This window comes from Andrena cerasifolii, chromosome 14 (genome assembly GCF_050908995.1).
Source record: "Andrena cerasifolii isolate SP2316 chromosome 14, iyAndCera1_principal, whole genome shotgun sequence".
Taxonomy (NCBI): Eukaryota; Metazoa; Arthropoda; class Insecta; order Hymenoptera; family Andrenidae; genus Andrena; species Andrena cerasifolii.
In genome coordinates, this window is record NC_135131.1 from 4874657 (window position 1) to 4896381 (window position 21725).

Consider the following 21725-nt stretch of genomic DNA (forward strand, 5'->3'; position numbering starts at 1 on the left):
ACACCTTCCAGCCTAGCCGAATCAGCCCGAATAAAAGCTTCCAGTCTAATTAGATCGAGCGGGAAAAGAAATCCGTGGATCGGAACGAATCGGTCAAAAAAGTTGTCCCAAAGTTCAGACCGCAGGGTGCTCTATCAGAACCACCCTGTACCCCTGAAATTTAGTACATCACGTGCTGGACGCCGGATCCGTTTTCAGGAGAGCAGAAAATCGATCCTCTGCCGAATGGAGATTCGACGAAGCTCGATCTCGATGTCCCGGGCGAAGCTGAGATTGATAAGGTCGCCGCGGGTGCGAGGCCAGCGAGAGGTTGCCCCAGGATTTTATCGGCGGTACGTTTAACTCATTAGCTTTGGAAGTTTAAGTATAGCCGTGACGCGGCCCAGTAACGAGCGACCAGCTCGAGAAATTCATTTTAGAGGCGGGCTAATTGTTAATTGCACTTCAAGGCTAGCTTCGATGTGTGGCGATAAACCGTGTACATATATCGGGCCCTCCCACTCCGAATCGTCTAGGACGGTTTCTGGCTCGGTCTGAGGGGGTTTATCTGATCCCCCCCCCCCCCGCCCGGGGAAAGTTCGAAAGTTAAATGAAGGACTACGATTGGGTAACACGACATCACCTGCGCGATCCATTAAGTCCTTCGAAATGAAAGCGTAAAACTGCTCCGGAGGCTTTTAATTAATCGGAGAGCTTGCATTCAGAACGGTCTAAGTCGCAGCTACGAAAGTAATCGAAATATTCGATGTGTTTCAATCGCACGCGTAGGGTGGGCCGCGACGAGGCAACGGAGTTGTAAAGTATCAAGTGTTTTACAAGCAAAGGTGCGGGAAAAAGAATTAAATAATTTTTTTTTTTAAGTCAGTGACAAAATAGAAACAAAATTAAATCGGCTGCACGCGTGGCGCCCACTAAATTTTGGAAAGCTCTAATTCCCGGCCGTTAGTGTGCTAATGGAGTATAATTAAGATTTAGGAATTGATTTAATTTTGTTTCTATTTTGGCACCGGCTTAAAAAAAATTATTTTATTCCTTTTAGCGCACCTTTGATGTCGGTTTTTTACTCTTTTTAAAAAGTTTATTATTTTTTCATTTTTAGTTGCCTTCGTTTGACGTCGGTTAAAAAACATTTATAATTAAGTAATTATTGTTACAACAACGAAAGAATCATTCAAATCGGTCCGCGCGTTACAAAGCTCTGCGCGAACATATATTAAAACTGGAATTCTAGATAAGTAATTCTAGAGTATCTAGATAATAATAAATAACAAGTAACACGGTACCACCGGCTCTTCATAAGCTTTCGAATAAAGAAAGAATCATCGAAATCGGTGCACCTATACGGTAGTTATACGTGAACATACATAATGAAATATACGTGACGAATTGAGTAACCCCCTCCTTTCGAAGTCGGTTAACAAGGAATGAGTAACATGAATGACAATTGTATAAGCTGAGTAAAAAAAAAAGGAATATGTCAAACATGAGTAGAAAACCTAATATCAGATTTAAAATTCTTTACCCCTGATTTTTTTCGTAGGTGTCACTCGAAGGGTTGTTTGCGAAAATTAATTCCTTTATTTCCACCCTTAATGATTGCTCCGCATGTAGCAGAGCTAAATAGTAGCTACTACATGTTAGGAAAGTGAAAGAAAAATATAATTACTTTTATCACTTGAACACTAAAACCCCTGCTATGTAACTACTGGGAACAAAGTTCCTTTACAGCCATTATTGGTAGCCATGGCTTTCCACGTTCCGAGCGAGATGAAAAGGAACAGGCCAGCATTTCGTCGATGAAAAACGAAGGCTGCAACGGGACACCTTAACGAGACCGAAAATCACTTCCGTTTGTCTAACCGGACCACGGGCGTTATAGCGTACGTTCGCCAACTGTCGCCTGTTTATCTGCGCGGGATTCGCCCTTCTCCACGCAGGGAGATTTCGGGGTGAGCGCGAAGTGGCGAACTGCCGGTTTAATACCGATTGCGCGTGCAAACAGGGATGCGTCGACTGACAGTGGCCCCCTGTTTGCGAATTAGGTGCAATCAAACGCAAAATCGTCCCTGCAAATATCACGCTGTTTGCCAATCATAGACGTGCCACGGTTAATTACTGCCGCCCGTAGACTACGGCGTGCCTGAGAACAGGAAAGATCAGAAGACGATAATAACGAGGATCTCATAACTCATGTTTCATTCGTGTGTACCATTCATACGGTTTCGAGTCCCCTGATCTCCATTCAGAGGTGGGAATGTACACTAGGGCGGAGTGGAAAATTTAAATTTGAATTTTCAGTTGGCCTGGGTGCGGGATAGTTGTCTTTTGATTAACCAAACACAAATGTAAAAAAAAAATGGATAAATATTCATGTCTACAGGTTCGTTTTTCTCCTAAAAATGATCATATAATCATATAATCATATAATCATATAATCATATAATCATATAATCATATAATCATATAATCATATAATCATATAATCATATAATCATATAATCATATAATCATATAATCATATAATCATATAATCATATAATCATATAATCATATAATCATATAATCATATAATCATATAATCATATAATCATATAATCATATAATCATATAATCATATAATCATATAATCATATAATCATATAATCATATAATCATATAATCATATAATCATATAATCATATAATCATATAATCATATAATCATATAATCATATAATCATATAATCATATAATCATATAATCATATAATCATATAATCATTTTTAGGAGAAAAAGGACCCCGCAGACATGAATACTTTTCCAAATTTTTTTTAGAGTTGTGTTTGGTCAATCAAAAGACAAAAATATCCCACGCCTAGGCCAACTGGAAATTCCAATTCAAATTTTCGCCTATATAGTATCCCTCCGTCCTAATGTACATACCATACAGTACTGGAAATATTTATTGCATCGCTTTAATATTAAACGCGTTATCACTTGTGCCTCTGTTATTATTAAAACTAGTAACATGCATTGAAAAAAATCAAGATTTTAATATTTGTTACCCTTAAAATGTTGAAACTAAAAATATCACCTCTCTTATTATTAATACTAGGAAACTATTATGCCAAAAAGGTGTAGCTCACTTCTCGACGAATAATATTTGAATATTGATAGTGCGATGAGAATTGTGCATAGGGTAATTAAGGGAGAGATGCCGCGCTTCACGTAAAATTGTCACCGTGTCTAAATTTTGCAATGAAAATTTATTCCAGGGATAAATATTGTTAGTCGAATAACCTGTGCTACTACTTGCATTGAAAAAGTCAAAATTATAATATTATGACCATTAAGAAATTGAAACCAAATACATCACCTGTCTTATTATTAACACGAGGCAAATATTATTGCAAAATATGCACCTCTTGATCAAAATGTTTTAATAATCACATTTATATGAAAATTCTGCGTACTGCGTAGGTAAATTTCAGACTGCAGAAATAAATATTTCCAATTATTGTACATTATATTTCGTTCGTTGATAGGTGCATTCTGGAACGCTACATTTTGGACGAATTTTTATGCTAGTTATTTAAAGAAATTTAATTACTGACGCGCAGTTGCTTCGCACTCAGAAATGCACGAGTGTAATATTTAATTTCAAAAGCAGAATAAAATCTTATACTTGTTGCTTCGTAGTAGTATATTTACTTTTAGCAGAGGTAACAGTATAAATGAATGAAAATGGAAGCCAGAAGAAAGTAACCTAATGTGTAATGCGCCCATAGATGGGTAAAAATCAGATGAAAGGGATAGGCCAGCCTGTTTCAAAGTAATCCCGCGTTTCCATCCAACCTGATTTACTTCGTGCGGAAAGCGCGGCTGCACAGAGAAAGTGTGTGCACGCCGCAGCTGTAATTTCATCGCGGAAGAACAGCGGGGACGAAGGGGAAGGAGCGGACAACGGGAAAACGGCACGCGCTGCGTCAACCCTAATGAAATATGCACCCTCCCGTCGATCAACGGTGACCGACGTCTAATAATTCGGAATATACGCGATAACTCAAACACCGGCGGCCGTCGGTGTGTGTAATCAACGAATCAAATCGCTGACAGTCCACCCGGTGGAATCGATGGTGCAATTAATTTAAATGCTTCATCCTTGGCTTTCAGCGGCGTCATTTGAAGGATTGGAAAGGCATGACGGGTATATCGATGTCAATTCGCGAACGAGGTGTCGCGTTAAACCGTAGGCAAGACTTACTGGCCGACCGAATATTGAGCTTTACCACTGATCATGCCTGTAAAATGCGTTCTTGCTTCGCTAGCTTGGAATATCACGAAAATATTAACAACCGGTTAATCAAATATTAACATAGGGTACTTGGAAAATTTATCATTCAATTTCATGATAATAACAAATTCTCATAAATCCCACAGTGCATGTCACGCAAAGTAAAAATACAAATTATTTGAAACGTGGGTTTCAGCTCACTTATCCAGATATAGAGGCACTATCGAATTCAAGCACAGCCACAAAACGCTCTGTTCCTCTTACACAAATAAAAAGAAGAAGAAAAATGTGCAGGCTGCGATTCTCTGTTCACATATGTAACCATATTTCCCCTCATCAGCACAAGCATCACGGGTCGCGAGTTACGATTACAGAAAGCAAACGAAACGAAAAGCGTGGTATTTACACTCACCACTCACTTCCACACTACCGTGCCACCGCATTACAAAATCAGCCCCCGTAACGCTGCGAGCCGAGTCAGACCCGCAGCTGCGCGGAGGAAAGAAAGGAAAGCACGGCAGCGTGGCAAAAACCGAGGATAGAAATTTTACAAACGCCACGGGGACGAGTATCAATTGTAAACACCGATGGGAAATCTCCCGGCTGGAATAATGCACGACGACGCGTTCATCTGGATTATCCGTCGTCGCCATTCGTCTAATAAAAATATTCGCGAGGACGCCACGGGGTTTTTTTGCTTCCGCCCGGAATCGCCAGGAATCGCAGGCTCATCAATCTCGTTCATCGCTACTTCCCAATGCAACACGGCTGATAAAAAAAAAAAGAAGGGAGGATAGAAAAAGAGCGAAACACGATGATCTACGATAAAAAAAAAGGAGGGACATAGGGGGCTGCAGTGAAACGAGCTGAGACGGGAAAGCGTACGACCCCGTTGCAGGTCCCACCCGCCCCTTCTTTCCCTGTTGTGTTCGTTTCAGCCGTAACGGCTTCCTCTTACGGGCGTTAGGCAAATTCGTAACTAATTTGGGTAATAAGGTTCGCGCAATTAGGGAGAAGCCAGAACGGTAGATTTACGGGGACGTCGAGCGACGCGCGATAATTCGGCGCTAAGTCATTAGCCCGGCCGTTTACACCGCAAGGTGTGCATAATGGCGGCCGTATCTAGCTGCCTCTTAATTCGCGACCATCCACCATTCGCTGTTGTTCCGATTATCCTTTCAATTTTATGATTATGCGCCACCGCCTTGGCTACGCTCCGAGCGCAGTAACTGTATTCCGTGCAATTTAGCGAGGAGCACGCGGAAGCTGATCTAACCTTAGAATCGACGGTCTTCTAGGGGTTGCGGAGGGTGGAGGCTTTGGGAATTTGAGGATGAGGGTCCTGGTTAAGCTGAGTGAAAGGTACTTAATGGGTGAGTTATTTTTATTAATATGTCGGGGGTGAAGTTTTTCAAAGGTGGTGCTTTCTTGGCGCATTCAACCCTTTTCTTTTATTTTTGACTTACAAGGGAAGCTAGGCAACCTGAAAATTATGAAAGTATGCGTGCGAGTAGAGCAGCTCATGGGTAAGACAAAGCTATTTTTTGTTGATACCATAGCGCGGTTTTTGGGGGGTGAAATCACCCCCTGGAATAATGCAGAATTTTCTTTTCTATGGAATATCTCGAGAACGGTGAGAGATATCGAAAATAAGTTTCAGCGAAAGTTGCGTCTTTCTTTCATATCTACAAAAGTGCGTAAAAATAATTATTGAAAAATCCAGAGTTTTCACGTTACCCCCACCGCCAATCCTTAATTCGATAATTATTTCACACACGAAGTTGCATAATTTTCTGAATTTCCGGGTTGCCTGTCTAATTATTTTATTACTTAAATTTTCTTTTTTTTACTATTAGAACTACGAAGTCGTGGGATAATGAACAATTTAGATTTTTTTATGAAATAGGAGTAATGTTTGTGGTCGGATAAACGAGTGCTCTTTGTTAGTCTTTGATGGTTTACTATCATTTAAGTTGTTTCGCGAACGCATAGACTTTTCAATCGATGTTTCTTTAACTGCTCTTGTTATTGTTTGCACGTTTCTTTAGAAAGAGAATGGAGATGAATGGAAATTGTGTGCACTTTTCTTTACAAAGAAAATGGAGATGAATGGAAATTGCCTGCGCTCTTGACGTGAAAGGAAATGATCGTTGTATGTGCTTTTTGGCTGACTGTATTCAGGCACTATTTAAGTCTAGAGCTAAGTATTTAGGTCCACCAGATTTTCACGATGTTCCCCTATTTCATTTCTCGATACCCCTTTTGTGGCGATCATATTTCGGCGACTTCGCTCGCCACTGAGGAAAGCTTTATGTGATAGCAGAAAATGTCAACAAAGGAACAGTAGACATCCTGTATAAATGAGAATTTCATCTCGGATTTACTAGACCTAGGAACCTCTTTCCAGCAACTGGAGTACAGTCGTTCATAACTGTCTGGCAAGAAATCGATGTCTAAAGTGTGAATACTTTGCGCTCCCTGTTTATTAGTTTACCTATACAGAATATATTCTTCACTTTACTAGAATCGACGCGTTATTACACGTATATATTAATAAATTTTTATCTAGAATTCCCTAGGAACTAGGAACATTAATTACGATTTATAGATAACAGGCTATTCCGAAACACAGAAAAGACCCCTATTATGCGAAACTCATGAATATATGTGTCACGTGAAACGAACGAAGTATATTACTGTATTATAAATGAATTTCAAGAAGCTGGTACGATGACCCAGATTAATCACAGCCGAATAATCCTCGCGGAAAAGAATTTCAACTAATTATATAGGACGCGTATAAAACCAAATCGGAGCCGGGGAATCAATTTTTCACGACCCATTGAAGACCCGAACATCGGAAAGCTCTCAAACGACGACACCCACGAAAGCATTTCGTTGCACTTGTTCAATTTATTTTTATACGAAGAAGTGTCGTCGAATGGGGTAACTTTAACCGCGGGACTAGATTTTAAAGCAAATTCCTCTGGCATGCATCGTGTAGCATGTATTATTCTCAGACAAAGTGCCCTGGGTAGCTTTAATTGTCCACATCGAGTTGCACTTTGCCTGAGAATAATACCTGTTATAGAATAGATGCTAGGGGAATTTCTTTCAAAATCTAGCTCTGCGATCAAAGTTGCCAAATTTGACGATCTTCCAAGGGGATGAATAAAATCCGCGCAACAGAGCAACCCCTTTCTCTCGGAATAGCGGACGTCTCGCGGCCCCGATCGTCGCCATCGAATTTATCGTTCAAATCGCTGCCATCGACTGCACCTCCCCCCTCCCGCCGATGGACGTAGAAAATAATCGTTGCAGCGCGAATAAAGGAGGGATCTCCAGCACGATCTACGAAGTGTCCCGTCAGACGACTAAAGAACCTATTTCCACCCGACCGGCCGAGAAAGAGAGAGTAATTATTATCACGCGAAAGGATAAGGAGAGTTCGTTGGACTAACTTCCGCCGTGATAATTTATACTTGCCACGGTTCGTGCGGCGTGCAACGAGATAGAGGGAGAGGCATGGGGGTGGGGGAGGGGGCGGTTGCGCGCCGCGGAAGGGTGAAAGAAAGAAAGAGCGCAGGTGGCACAATGCCGACTTCGCGCGTTTCCATTTGAATATACCACGACGGGATTCTAAGCTCGTCCCTCCCTGCAGAGGCACGTAACGAACTGGGGACGGCGATTGCGCAATAAATCGGCACGTTGGACGCCGCGTTAGCATCAGGTTCATTCGTTTCAAAGAGGTCCTCGGAAGCTCGCGGTGCTGTGATTTATGGCACTTTTTCTATCAATGCTCAATTGAGCATCGAGGGATGGATGTAAGAAGTGAAGGGGGATGTAAAGTGGCGCAGGGATGGTCGGGCGCGATTGAAGGTGAAATTGATGAGGGACGCTCGAGTATATTTAAATTCTCCCGGTTAAGTTTAAAGCTTGAACAGTCGCGCTGGGAGACGGTGAAGGTATTTAGAGTAGTCTGGGGAGTAAAGATTTTCATCTTGGAGATATTTTTAATCGAAAAAGTGTAATACTAAACTTATAATAATACTAAATTTATAAGAATCTGAGGAGAATCGAAGGGGATCATTCGGCGTAATATTAAATATAATATCCAACTTAAAGGTATTTACAGAACATAGAGATGCTGCTTCATTAAGGGGGATTCTCGTGTAACAGCCCCTGAAATTTATGATTTTTTTTTTAAAAAACTATTGTTAATATTGCGTTAAACTCTTTTGGGATATAAGGAGGCATCTTTAAACTTGTAGAATTGTTTTTTTTATGTCGATCCTTCTTATTATTTATTAATTATTAATTGTGTTATTTAATTATGAAATGTTGACGGCAGGTGTAGCACCTGTCGCAGCCATCTGATTGCAAAAAGAAGAAAATTTTCTTTAAGCTAAATTATTTACGCTAGGACTGGACCTAAAATTTTAATTTTAGTTTTTATTTATAATACTTTTTGGCCGATATAAAGAATAATATCAACAATTTGTGTAAGTAAAGGACTTACTTTTTCTTTCAAATGCAATAACTCTTTCAATTTTCATTTTTTTGTTCTTTAAAGTGGACCAATCACAGCGTAAATTATTTAACTTTAATAAAATTTTCTTGTTTTTCAATCAGATGACTGTGACAGGTGCTACACCTACCGCCAACATCGTCGAAGAGGTTAACACGATTCCACAATAATTAATAAATAATAAGGAGGATCGACATAAAAAAACATGCTACAAGTTTAAAGATGCCTCCTTATATTCCAAAAGAGTTTAATCCAATATAAGCCAAGGTTTTTAAAAAAAAATCTTAAACATCAGTTACTTTTAGGACTTTTATACGAGAATCCTATTTTTAGGCTAAAAAAATAGCAAAATTTTTGGATTTTTTTTAAGAAACTACCTATTAAAAATTAATAAAAAAAACTTTGCAACATCTTCAAAGGTGTATAAAACCATGATCCAAATTTCAGATAAATCAAATTGCTAGTTTCTCAAAAAAAAGTTCCCAATTTTCTATGTTTTTAGCCCCCAAAAAAATATGATTCTCCCTTAAACACACAATTGTTTTCACCCCCAACATCAAACGTCTTCTCTTACTATTTCCCAAATTCCACAATTCCTCTATGTTTTAAACTCGTCTATCACTCGTTACATATCACTTACTCAATGCCAGTGTTTAATTTACTCCACGCGATTGTACACAAGCCCGAGCACTGCTTCGAGCAGCGTGGTTGACGAACCCCTTCCCTCCCCGGTCGCCCCGTTAGAACAGAAGAAAGAGGGGTCGATCACCGAAAATAGTAAACCCGGGATAATTCCGCGAACAGTACAATCGCCCTCCATCGAAGGGGGGTGAAATTTACAGCACGACCCCGCGACGTCGACTTCGTGCGCTGGTTCGCGCTAACGCGGATTTTATGCATCTATATACGAAGCAGTAAAACGGGGGTGGCGATTAAAGAGATCCGGCTGGCTGATAAGATTTCGATCGCCACTCTCGAGTGCTATCACGCGCGCAACAGACGAGCGTTCCCTTTTCTTTTTGCCCCTGGAAACCGCGAAACGGTAAAGCAATTTAAAAGTGAAAGAACGCTGGCGCGCGGCTTTTCGAATCCCCCTCCACGGCGGGGGAGATTTCGCCGGCATTCAAGAGAGAAACAGGGACACGCTGCTTGAAGCTAAACCGTGTTAGCAATAGCGGTGCAGGATAGGTATGTATTACAAAGTGACAAAACTACATGAGAAGTGAAACTAGAAATTACACGGAGAACACGATATCTCGCGTGGGAATTCTTAGAGATTTCCCGCCGACGGAGTCAGCTTCCCGAGTGATAATTAATGAATCAGAACAGTAACTGGCGGGGTAATAAAACCTCCCCAGGAAAGTTGGAGAATTAGTGAACAGGAAGAGACAATTTGGCAGCATGCCTAAGAAGGACTGGCTCATTGGTGTGAAACTGGAGATTACAGTGAGTACAGGGCTATGCCAAATCGCAACAACAGACACGAAGAGCCAAATGCCTGTCGCTTAAATACCAGCGAGGATGATTGTATTCGGAGTGTCCGCGTAAAAACAGACACCGGAAAATAGGTACCTTATCGTCCACCCATCCTCGGCTTCTGCCAAGCGTCCAAACCATCCAGGTTTCGTACCCGACAGCCCGTCTAATCAGCGGTCAGTTTACGATCGCGATATTGAGATCGCCCCCCGGGGGGGCAGTTACGGGCGAAGCACAGGATGACAAAGGGCCGAAACGACTTGACGCGTTTGGCCGCGCGCGGCACCGCGCTGCTGACGGCCGCGTAAACTTTACCGCGCGCTTCAAACTTCACAGTTACACTGGGCATAAACCCGGACAGCCCTCCGTACATAAACGTGCTCCGTGGCTTCCTCGGTGGCACGACTTCGGGCGAACACCGCCTCGCGAGATGTGCAATATTGCAAATGGACGGATTCGCGGGGAATGGGTTATCCTCGTCAGGGCGAGTGAACCCTGGGAAGGGACCGTGCGTTCTCGCTGGGGAATGGGGGGGTTGATGATCGAATGATTGCTCGGCTTTACCTGGTGACGGGTCGTTGAGCGCCGATGCCCATGTCGCGATGCAGAAAACCGAGATCGCGAGAACTGGGAGCATATTGTTACGTGGACGACGCGGCTACGTCAACTGACTGGAGAACGCCTGCCTTCCCGACGCTTTACCCGCCAACCAGCCCGAGCCTGCGCCCTGCGGGCCGCGGGGCCCGCGAAGAAAGTATCGCGAAATATCTGTTTACAATTGCTCCCGTCGACCCAGCGCGGGGGCACACACGCCTCTTCGCGCCACGAGGGCGGTGCGAACGCTTTCGTGCTAATCACATTACCCCTGGTAATTACTTTAACGATATTCCTCTCCATCCCTTCCACTGACCTCTCGGCGTCCTGAACGGCGGAAGTCTTAAAAGGTTAATTGCATCAGAGGCCTAGCGACGGATTCATCGCGGGGAAAAACACGGCAACGGAATTTCCTGATTGAGTCGCCGGCACGGATTAATGACGGCTCACCGCGCGCCGGAGATTTGATAACAGGCGGCTTTTGTTTGGGAGATGTGGGAGTTCTTTGAATGTTGGTGACTGGTCGAGTGACTCGTCAGATGTGTTCCGTGACAGAGTTGGGCAGTAACTAAGTGGAAAATTATTTAAATAACGGAGCAAATAAAAGTTACTTTAACTGCAGATTATTTGACGAAGAAAGATAATTTTTTTTTATTCGACGGGAATTTATTTGGCAAGTAAAGTTCACTTTTTTATTTGTCGAGCGTTTTAAATTCAGGGTCGAATAAATTTTACAACCTCAGCTTTAAATGTGACTTTAAGTTTAAATTTATTCGACGTCTAATTATTTTCTGCCGCGCGTTCGACGTCGAATAAAGTTAAAGTTAAAGTCGAAAAATATAAAGTTTCTTTTTTAAATTACAGTGAAACTTAAAGCAGAATTAGAAACGTTCGATGAATACAAAAACATAACTTTATTCGTCGAATAAAGTTAACCCGGGTCAACATTACTCGACACATGACGAATAATATTTTTAACATTAATGGTCGATGGTATTGAGCGTGTTAAACGTTTTCAATGATTAGGTGGTATTACAGGCTGAAGGTTTTAAATGGCTAAAACGTTCTTGTAAATCGTTGAAGTCTTGGAAGTGTCGGAAGCTTCGGTAGCCTCAATTGAGGATCCTGAGAGTCTTCGATGTCTTTGGAAATTCTTCTGTCACTTGAATTATCAAGTATGTATTAACATGAACCGAAGTCTTATACAGGGTCAGAGTTGAGCATTAATTCGAATAAATTCTCGTCGAATAAAATAAAAAAAAAATTTTAAATTAAAATTGACTTTAAAAAAAAATAAAATGCGCTAAAAAGTAAACAATAATTTTTCCCTTATTCAATCTACGACTCTTATATTTTTTAAGTCGGCGCCTCATTTGCACTGTGTAAATCTGTAAAAAAATTAAAACAGGCTTCAAAATAATAAAAATGCACTAAAAAGTTAAAAATAATTTTTTCCCTTATTTAATCTACGACTCTTATATTTTTTAAGTCGGCGCCTCATCATTTCCACTGTGTAAATCTGGAGCCGACTTAAAAAATATAAGAGTCGTAGATTAAATAAGGGAAAAAATTATAAAAACATAACAACATAAAAACTTTCGAACGGTAAACTCTGGGGTCACGAAATGTGTCCCAGCTCATTATGCCTAGCTAATCCAGATGAATGTGACTATTTCCACAAAAAACATAAATCAAATTTTTTTTATAAAATCCGAACCTAAATTTCGGGCGAAGCCGAGTAGTAAATCTAGTGTTTTTTACATAAAAAGAAACACATTGGGATGGTAGAATCATATTTTCATAGTTCAAAAATAAGCTCCACCCTACTGTCCATTAGCGATAAAAAATTCCGTGCACCCTGAGTATAATTCTCAAAATATTATGTGCCGAATTTACTGTTGAATATTATGCATTATTTAAATAAAAAAGCACACACTGCACCACCCATCATCCCCCCACGCGCTACAGCTATGTTACTTATGCCAACTCACAAAACACAATTCACCGTCGAATCGACCTATGCGAACAGTTGAAGCCCAAATAAAATCAGTCCCATAACCGTGACTCTATTCAGTTCACGCTCAGTTACACAAAGGATGTCACCAAAAGATAGTAAAGCCCGGTACGATACGATTTCATATTCGCCTCGTTTTTCCATGCATACGTAACGAGATTTTCCTTCAATTTGCCCCGAATCGCCCGACTGTTTTCCTTCGCAGTCATTAATTATCAGTTTAAAGGCTACGGAAGCGCGGGCTCAGCTCTCGCCCCGCTTCACGAATTTTTATTCGCCGCAAACTTCGAGTGTTCCACGGACATTAACGAACGCAAATTACCGCCGTGGATAGAAAACTTGCATTCAACTTGCAAAACGCTTCTTGCTCGCCTCTTCCCGCGGCTTAATCGGCCGTGAAGGCCTGAAATCATCGAACGCCCGGGTGTAACGAACAATACGAGAGCGCTGACACCCCTCGACCCAGCCCCGTCTTCGGAAAACTTCCTCGCGTCCCCGAAGCGTTTATGGCGTTGTTTATACCGAATGCACCGTGCCAATTTGTTGTTTCATCTCGCTGGAATCGGGGGCATTAGCTGCAGAAGGCGCTGCAACCACGTGTGAAAGGAGAGGGTGTGCCTGATCACATTCACGTGCATTGCGTTAGAAATTGCAAGGGCACCTGGAAAGAATGGAACATTGAATTGCAAGTGATCAACGAAGATGAGATCCCAAAAAAATCCACGAAGATGGCCATCTGTGAAGACGCGTGCTAATATTAACGGTTTGGGGCCAAAAGGTTTCTAAATAGCGAAAATGTTGATAAATAATTCAGCACCCTGAGTAAATTAAAAGGAAAAGCGAGTATCCTGTTTAAGTTTGACGCCCGGAAGCAAGTGAATTATAGATTCCAATATGGAGGACGTATATATCTTCCGTGACACAAGAAATTACGTTGCTTTATAATTTTTACTTTTGCAGGGATCTAGTAGTTCTCTAAAGGCAATAGAAGTTTAATGTTTTTGTGATTTCTTTGTTTACAAGACTGAAAATTATGAAACGGTGCTTTTAACTACTGTACCATAAGATTAAGAGATAAATTTAAGTACCTCGTTAAATTTGCACGCGCACCTTTCATCGCCTCGAACCGCGGAGACAATCCCAATACGACGTCCACTTTATTTAGCACTCTGTGTACACTTCCAAAGTCTAAACTTTCTGTGTGCGAAGAACAGAAACGCATATAGCTCGCTGAACTGGGACACCCACCTATTTGTCCACTTCTCGCGCCCAGGTGACCGCTTAATGGACTTCACCCCAACTTTCATTCACCACCGTTCTGCATAATCTCTGCGCGTGTTCGAAATTTCATCTCGCGCATTTTTATCGCGGGCTGCAGTCGATCCTTGCCCCGTTGTTAGGCAGGCCCCAGAAACTTTACAGTGAGTGTTGGAATTATTAGAGCCGACTGCATCGATCGACGATTTCACATTAGAGTAATTAATTTTTAAACGAAAGCCTAGTTACGCTAAATTATTATTATTCTTCTATGAAGTAGGTATTGATATTTGCAAATTGCAAATATACACCTGGAAACACTGTAGGCAACATTATCTGTCACATATATGATTTCATTTCTACAGAAAGCCAAGGAACATATTTTTCGTACGGTGGCGCTAATAATTTGACCCTCTGCGATGAACCCTAAAACTCTGGAACTCGCAGGCTTACAGGACCTCAGCCACTCACAATCAGTGTGATATCTGATGATATCTTATCACCTAAAAGGACCATAGATTCTAACGCTTCGAGGGCTACGTGACTCCCTTCATTCGTCCCCCAATAACGCACCACTATACTGGCCTCCTTATTCTTAGTTAAAATGTCCTATCTAGGATTTTCTTGTGCCGCCTAATTTTCTTTGTGCCGTGCTTGTTTTTTTTCGCTGAATTTAAAAGATATAGATATTGAACTGGATTCGGGTACTCGCACTAGAGCTATAAGTATTCGAATGATTTAAAATAATTTAAATGATTCGACTGATTTCGAATAATTCGACTAATTTAGAATATTTCGAATAATTTAGAGTAATTCGAATAATTCGAATAATTCGAATAATCGAATTTCGAATAATTCGAATAATTTCGAATACGAATAATTTTCTCGAATATTCGAATATTGGAATAGTCAAGAGTATCATTGAAATCGGAGAATCCTCCCCTAAAGTAAACATTTACCCCCCTCTTGCTTTTTTAACCCCTTTTATAGTGCCAATTCAACTAAAAATTTAAAGTTTTTTAGTACAAACTTCATAAAGATCAATTTTGAAAAATAAGCGATTTTTTCTCAAAAGCCAGGGAGGGCAACTGCCCCTTTTGTCTCCCCACCTACGGACGCCCATGCCCATTACACATTCGATTATTCGTTACAGACCTAACCCGCGCACGCCTACATTTCTAACTTTACTTAAAAAATAAAGGATGTGTGGAACTTGAAACCTTTCAACACAGGTGTCTTGAAAAATGAAAAAATGCTAGATAGGACAGTATCTATACTATTAGTGTAAAAACCTTTACAGCGAATCCAAAGCGAGTCAGTAAAGCTTCGCCGTAATATTACTCCACATCTCCAACGGACAACACTCTGGTAAATGTTCTAATTCCGACTGTAAAATACATATATTGCAGTGAACTGTTGCTGCGAATTTGACTCGAGTGTCTGTAGATCGAGGAAACCTCCCGGGAGCCAGCTTCCGCCCATCCAAATCGTAACACCGTCCAGCGAACGGCAGCAGAGGGCCGGACGTGGCGAACATTTTTGATCGCCGTTCGGAAGCATCGCTGCGGTCGCAGATTCCATTTGATCCAGCTGAATCCGAATTGTCGCAGTAAATACGCAAACTGGGACGGTGAAACGCGAAGCAGCTTGCCGTGTTCATTGTTACGGAAAGCAATTATTTGCTTTCATTACTCCCCCACAACTTTCAACACTTCGATACGCCCGCTCGAAATTTCCATTCCATTTCCGCCCCGTTTTTCTATTTCCGAGCTGGCCGCACGCGAAACAGATACACCCCCGCGGCAAAATTTCGCTGAAATTCTGTTTCTGTCAGAACCGGGCACTCTTTTTCCGCGATGCCGACGATAACCTTGCCTCATTGTTCTGGCATTTAACCTGCAATTTTGTTGCGATGTGTAGCAATGTGTACAAACGTTACAATGCTGAGGGAGGCGGTGTGCTTTGCAGCGGAAAGCCTGCGGGTTTATTTTGATGGCTACTGGCAGCAGAACGCGTGTGTACACGTGTAGTGATTTCTAAACAGAAAACATAAACATGAGGTACCTCAGAAGTATCTCTATTTAGTTATTTCAGATCCCAGCAACCTGGTGCTCCACATCTCCAGGCTTTCAATTATTCAGACTTGTTTCCTCTTTAAACGACTAACGAGACAAACAAACCCCTAAATTCTGAATAATAAAACACTGTTTTCTAGGAGAGAATAAGGAGCATCGATACACTTTGGAGAAAAAAATTGTATAGACCAAAATAAATAAGATTTTAATGGTCCCCTTTACACAGGTCGATTCGTCATTATGTTCTTAAACAAAAGCAAGCTTAAATTCTTTAAACTGAAACAACAAACAATTTTAAAAAATATCTTTTCTGAAATATGCAGGATTTCTCAGGCCTCCCTGTCTATGGGAGGATTGATACATGCTAATTGGGAACAATTTATTTCTTACAAAGCTTGCAATTAAAAATTTTATTTGCGTGACACCATTTGTAACGCGTTTGACATCGAATCCAGTATTCGTAAGACATGGAACGTGAATATAATAAATTGCAATAAATGCGAGCCACTTTTTCATGTTCGCCTTCGTTTCCAACATCTATGTCCTCTGCATTATTTTTTCTCGATTTATTACGTCAACATACACTTTTCTTTTTGCCATATCTTTTGATTTTCTTTGTTCCTCTTGACCCCTCGACAGTATGCCTCAAACCTCCCCAAATATAAATTTTCAAAACAATGTTATGTGAAGGGCTCAGAAGCCAATTAGTGTAAGCATTAAAAGTTTATCCTCTAAATAATTTGGCTAATAATTCCGTGGTTAATATTAGTACCACCTTGTATTACTTACGTACGAAAGCAGTGACTTAACTAATTTATCAACTGAAAGTTTCAACAATAAAGAGGCTTTTGAACAACGTAGATCATTTTCAGAAAAAGTTGGACACACGCTGATTGATTTCTGAACCATCCACGTAACAACACTTAACTGTAAACTTAGGGCAACCCAATTTGGCCTGAGTGCGTAATATTAAACACAATATGGCGTGAGATAGTTAAAATTCCATAAAAATCAGTTGCACAGTGTCTAAACTTTATATGTTACACAGAAGCTTGCATTCTTAGCACAAAAACACACTTGCCCTAATAAAACAACCGCATCTCAACAGATTCATTCACCTAGAATAATCACTACATATTGCAATCCGTTGGGAGCATTCTATAGTACAACGTAGAGCTCTTGATTATTTATTAGGCGGATAGTAGTCTCCACTGTATATACAATCAAGTTGGACGAGTTGCAATATTAAGCTGCGTTCGAAATAAGACGCTAAAGGCAGCCAGGAACGAATACCTAGCACATTTTTGTTCCCACAGAGCAGGCACGATTAAGAACTAAAGAAAACAGAGCGATCAACTAGCTTCAATTCCTAGTCGTTGCTGTTTGAGTTCATTTTTAAATGTTCCCCATAATGGTGTGGCTCGCGTGATAATTCAGGCTCTGCGCGGATGCTATACGAGGGCCTCGCGCTGCTAGATGGAATCGCACCTCCGACCTGATGTTATTACGTACAATTGCTTTCACTTATTACAGGCGCAGAGTTCCGGGGGGGTTGCCCGTTTCCCCTCGAAAAAAAAAGGGGGAAAATGCTCGAAACACGAGTTTCCTTGAATTGCAGCCTGGCATCTGTGCCGCGACCAACGCCTCCTTTCTACTTTGGCTCCGAGACCTATTTTTAGGCCCTCCACCGATTCAACACTCCGGAGAGTTGTAAGCTCTTGAAAATGGAATATTTTACCGCAGTCGAATTAACAATTCAGCGGTTGCAGCGCGCTTCATAGAAGAATCGATACTTTTAACGAATCTGTCGCCATTACTTTGCTTCTCCTGAACTGATAAGTACCTGCTCATTACAGGGACAGCAGTGGAAGGATTATTTTAATGCTGTGGGTAATTAAATTTGTAAGCTTCCAAGGATGATTCCTGGAAGCTTAGTTATAACTTTCAGGGGACATTTTTGCTCCCTCGTGGATTTGGCAGGATAATATTAGCTTCCACCCTACTGAATCGCAAACGAATCGTTGTAGGATGAATTCTGCTCCTGAATTATGTAAACTTCCCGATTGTTAATAATCGTGCAGATCACTTCTCTGGTTCAACGAACTTCCACGTATTTTCCAACATATTTTAAACACGAACGTCCATACATATCTCCTGTCCCGACTCAGTCGCCAACGATGTTAAACCATTATACCCCATCGTCGTGCAGACAAATGATATAATTGTATCTACCCCCAAAACGTACCAGTGACGTGTGTGACCCAAATCTTGCAACCCACAGTGTGTATTAATATCGATAATTACCGTCAAAGGTAATTTGCCACTGTTCATTCGTTCCATTATAAGCATCAGTTAACCCACTTCTCCCGGGCAGTATGAAGTGCAGATGAAGATCAGGAAGTATTATTATCGCCGCTGTCAATCGAGCGTCAATTTCGCGGTAACTGTCCGCTGTTCGAGCTGCTGCGATATATTTTCATTCGCCCGCGTTCTGCGGTGTGGAAGGAAAGGCCACTTATGATATAATAACGTGAGCTTTAAACATTTCGCGTGCCAGCCACGCCGATGTGAAGACATTGCATTCGTGATCTAGGCACGGTGTTCCACGAGTCGCGAAACACGCCATGCCATCGTTAATGCCGTGATGCATGGTGCATTATTTTATTTGCATGATCTTACGTACGGTGACTCGTCACTTCGCCATGGACAGCTTGGAGATCGCGATTCGTTCCCCCCACGTTTCCAATAGAAAATACATTTCGAATAGCACGGATCGAAGCCTGCGTAAATGGCCCGGCACTGTGCCCGTTTACCTTCAACGATCTTCCGAACATGGCCTTCTAATTTCAGAATATTCTGGCCGCGATAATTCATTTTCTTCGCATTATTGGACTTATGGCGCTGTGCTCGATTTTTGCCAGGAGAAGTGTCCGATTCGAGAAATTTTGTACACTGGTTCCACTTTTAGTGAGTGAATTTTTTGCAGCCCTTCTCAGACACTGTGGATAGCCCCGTAACGTTCTCTACATAGCCATTCTTTCGTAACTCATGACGTAAAACTACGTCTTGGGACCTGTCGTCGTAATACCGCGTCCTTCCGTAGCCTAGAGCTGGCAGTTTTTTTTTTTTACCATGATACTATGCTCCTAGTCCGTAAAAGTCCAGCACCGCTAATGAAGCACTGCATCTTCTAGTTTGCAAAAGTTGGCAGCCGTTGACGTAAAGCTACATCTTTCAATTTGTAAAAGTTGCCTCGTGTCTTCTTAAAAACTAAAGTTAAGGGTCTTTATTACACAATGCTGCTTTCTTAGCCCGCGAAAGTTACATTGCATTGATGTTGCACCGCCTCTTTGGTTAGGCTTGTTTACTTCTATGTTTTATTATTATTCTAATTATTATTCGTCTTTATCAGTTATTATTATAGGAAAACACAGGTGACCTCCCCTTTTGCACTCTACTTCTATTTTTGCATACTATACTGTATAATTTCTAACTCTACTATTTTTCTTCTTCTTGTTTTCTTATAGGTATTTGTATTTTTTTATCTTCTTGTTACTTTCGTAATGTCTACTGGTGCAATAAAGCATTATTATTATTATTAATATATAAGTTTTAAGCAGCGTAGAGCCACTACATCCCCCTACCATCACATTTGTAATGAAAAAGATAGTTTCCAAAATTATTAGGCAGCACGAGAAATTTCGATTGCTTCCACATAAAAATTGTTCTGCATGCTATGCAGTGGTTCGAAAGGAAGTTAAAGAACATACCAGAATACACTTGATCATCCCCCAATAACACAGCAAACATCGACACCCACTAATTTCAACAAACACCCCGTATGTCCAGTAGCAAAAATAATTTCCCCCCCATTCCCCACAGTTTCACTTATCTGACTTGAACAGCACGACTCATTACGACCCGCCAACGTGTACGCTTTTACCAGCAACAAAATCGTACACGGTGCTTTTTACCGTGGCGCGGCCACTTACTTTCTTATCAACGAACGGGGACTCGGCTTTTCAGGTGACTAAATTGCTGCACGAAAAATGAGAAAAACGAAAATAAAACATTCAGGCCTAACTCGGACCAGTTCGGTGTCCACAATAGTAGTCTACTAACGCTTGTGCAATCGCGCCTACCAAGAGAGCGATGTAATTTTCTAATTGTCCTAAAGGAGATCGTCAAATATTTTATATCCCTGCGAAGCGTATAGAAATCACTACGGACCTAAAAGGGAGCAAAAAGGAGAATATTATTTTACAAAATATTAAAAGAATATTACTTTAATTATATTAAAATACCATTACACAGAAAGGTACCCGAGCGGAGAAATTAAAATTTGAATATTTGAAAATTCACTTCACGTTTCCGAAAAAATATTTCGTACTTCTCTTTAAATATCTTCAGAGAAGGTATTTACAGCATACGGTTTTAAATTATTACAGTAGGAATATGTGGGAATGAAAGCTTGATATTCTAGCGTCTATTGAGAGGTTTGCGGAGAACATTAAAATTTTCCAGGATCCCCGACGACTTCCCCCAGTGTGGTTCTAGGGGAAAACAAAAAGGAGCACTGTGCTCCCCATCGCGGCCACCCGAGGGCTTCAAGAAGGTTCAAGCCGGCCCAAGTGGAGTGTCTCGAAGGGTGGATGGTAAAAGATCGTGGGGCTGGTTACCAACGATCCGCCATCATCCAAAAGCAACCGGCTGGCGGGATCCAGTTTAACAAGATTGTCGCGTGCACATCGGTGCAAGGCACGCGCACGTGCTGGGCAGGAGTGTGTTCTCGCGGTCGAATCCTCGAGACGCGTCGGGGATCGAAGCCAAAAGCTCGGGAGGATCGATTTCAATTTAGCGGCCGTTTAAGCGTGCACGCTCGTGGCTAACGAGCTTTCGAAAGTCGTAGATAGCCGACAAGTTGGCCTACACGGACGGCCGCGCCGCGGCTTGAAACCACCCTTCGGAACTTACCGCAGTCAGCCAGCAAGCACCGCGAGCACACGTGTAACACGACACCGATAACTCCCTCGCATACCTATAGAATATAACTACATGCACGGCTGTACAGGGCGTCTCAATTCTAGCGGCCCTGCTAAAAGTGCCTCTGCAACGGGGTGGAATATGAGACTTACATGGAAGGTGGTGTGTCTTGTGAGGTGGAAGTTCAGCTGGTGGCCCTTTTTGGGCCTAGTAGAAGCTGTATAGATTTAGTAGAAAGTAGAGGTCAAGGGAATTACATGAATATGGGCGAAGTTTCCAGGGGTTGTAGGTTAGGAACTGTCCTTTAATTGCGTAAGGCTACTTTTGGCAATTTCTTACCCCCTCCCACCCCAAGTATAAGAATTCGTAAGATTTTATATTCCACTTTTCAATTATTAAAATTCTTTTAAAGGTTTGTATAATTCATCTAACTAGGTTTCGTGGCTGCTATTTAGATTCTACTCAAAGCTACCTATATTGAAAATTAGGTTAAAAAAATATTACGTAAGACGCTACCTGGCTCCCT

General features: G+C 41.4%; 1 protein-coding gene across 1 annotated transcript in view; it reads right to left on the reverse strand.

The window, feature by feature from the left end:
- LOC143376317 (neurotrimin) overlaps positions 1 to 10930 on the reverse strand; it is a 139969-nt gene extending 129039 nt beyond the window's left edge. Inside the window, exon 1 of the mRNA XM_076826482.1 lies at positions 10841 to 10930. Within this exon, the coding sequence (XP_076682597.1) occupies positions 10841 to 10913 (73 nt within the window). The 5' untranslated portion in view covers positions 10914 to 10930. The remainder of the gene's footprint in view (positions 1 to 10840) is intronic.
- Positions 10931 to 21725: the final 10795 nt, after the last annotated feature.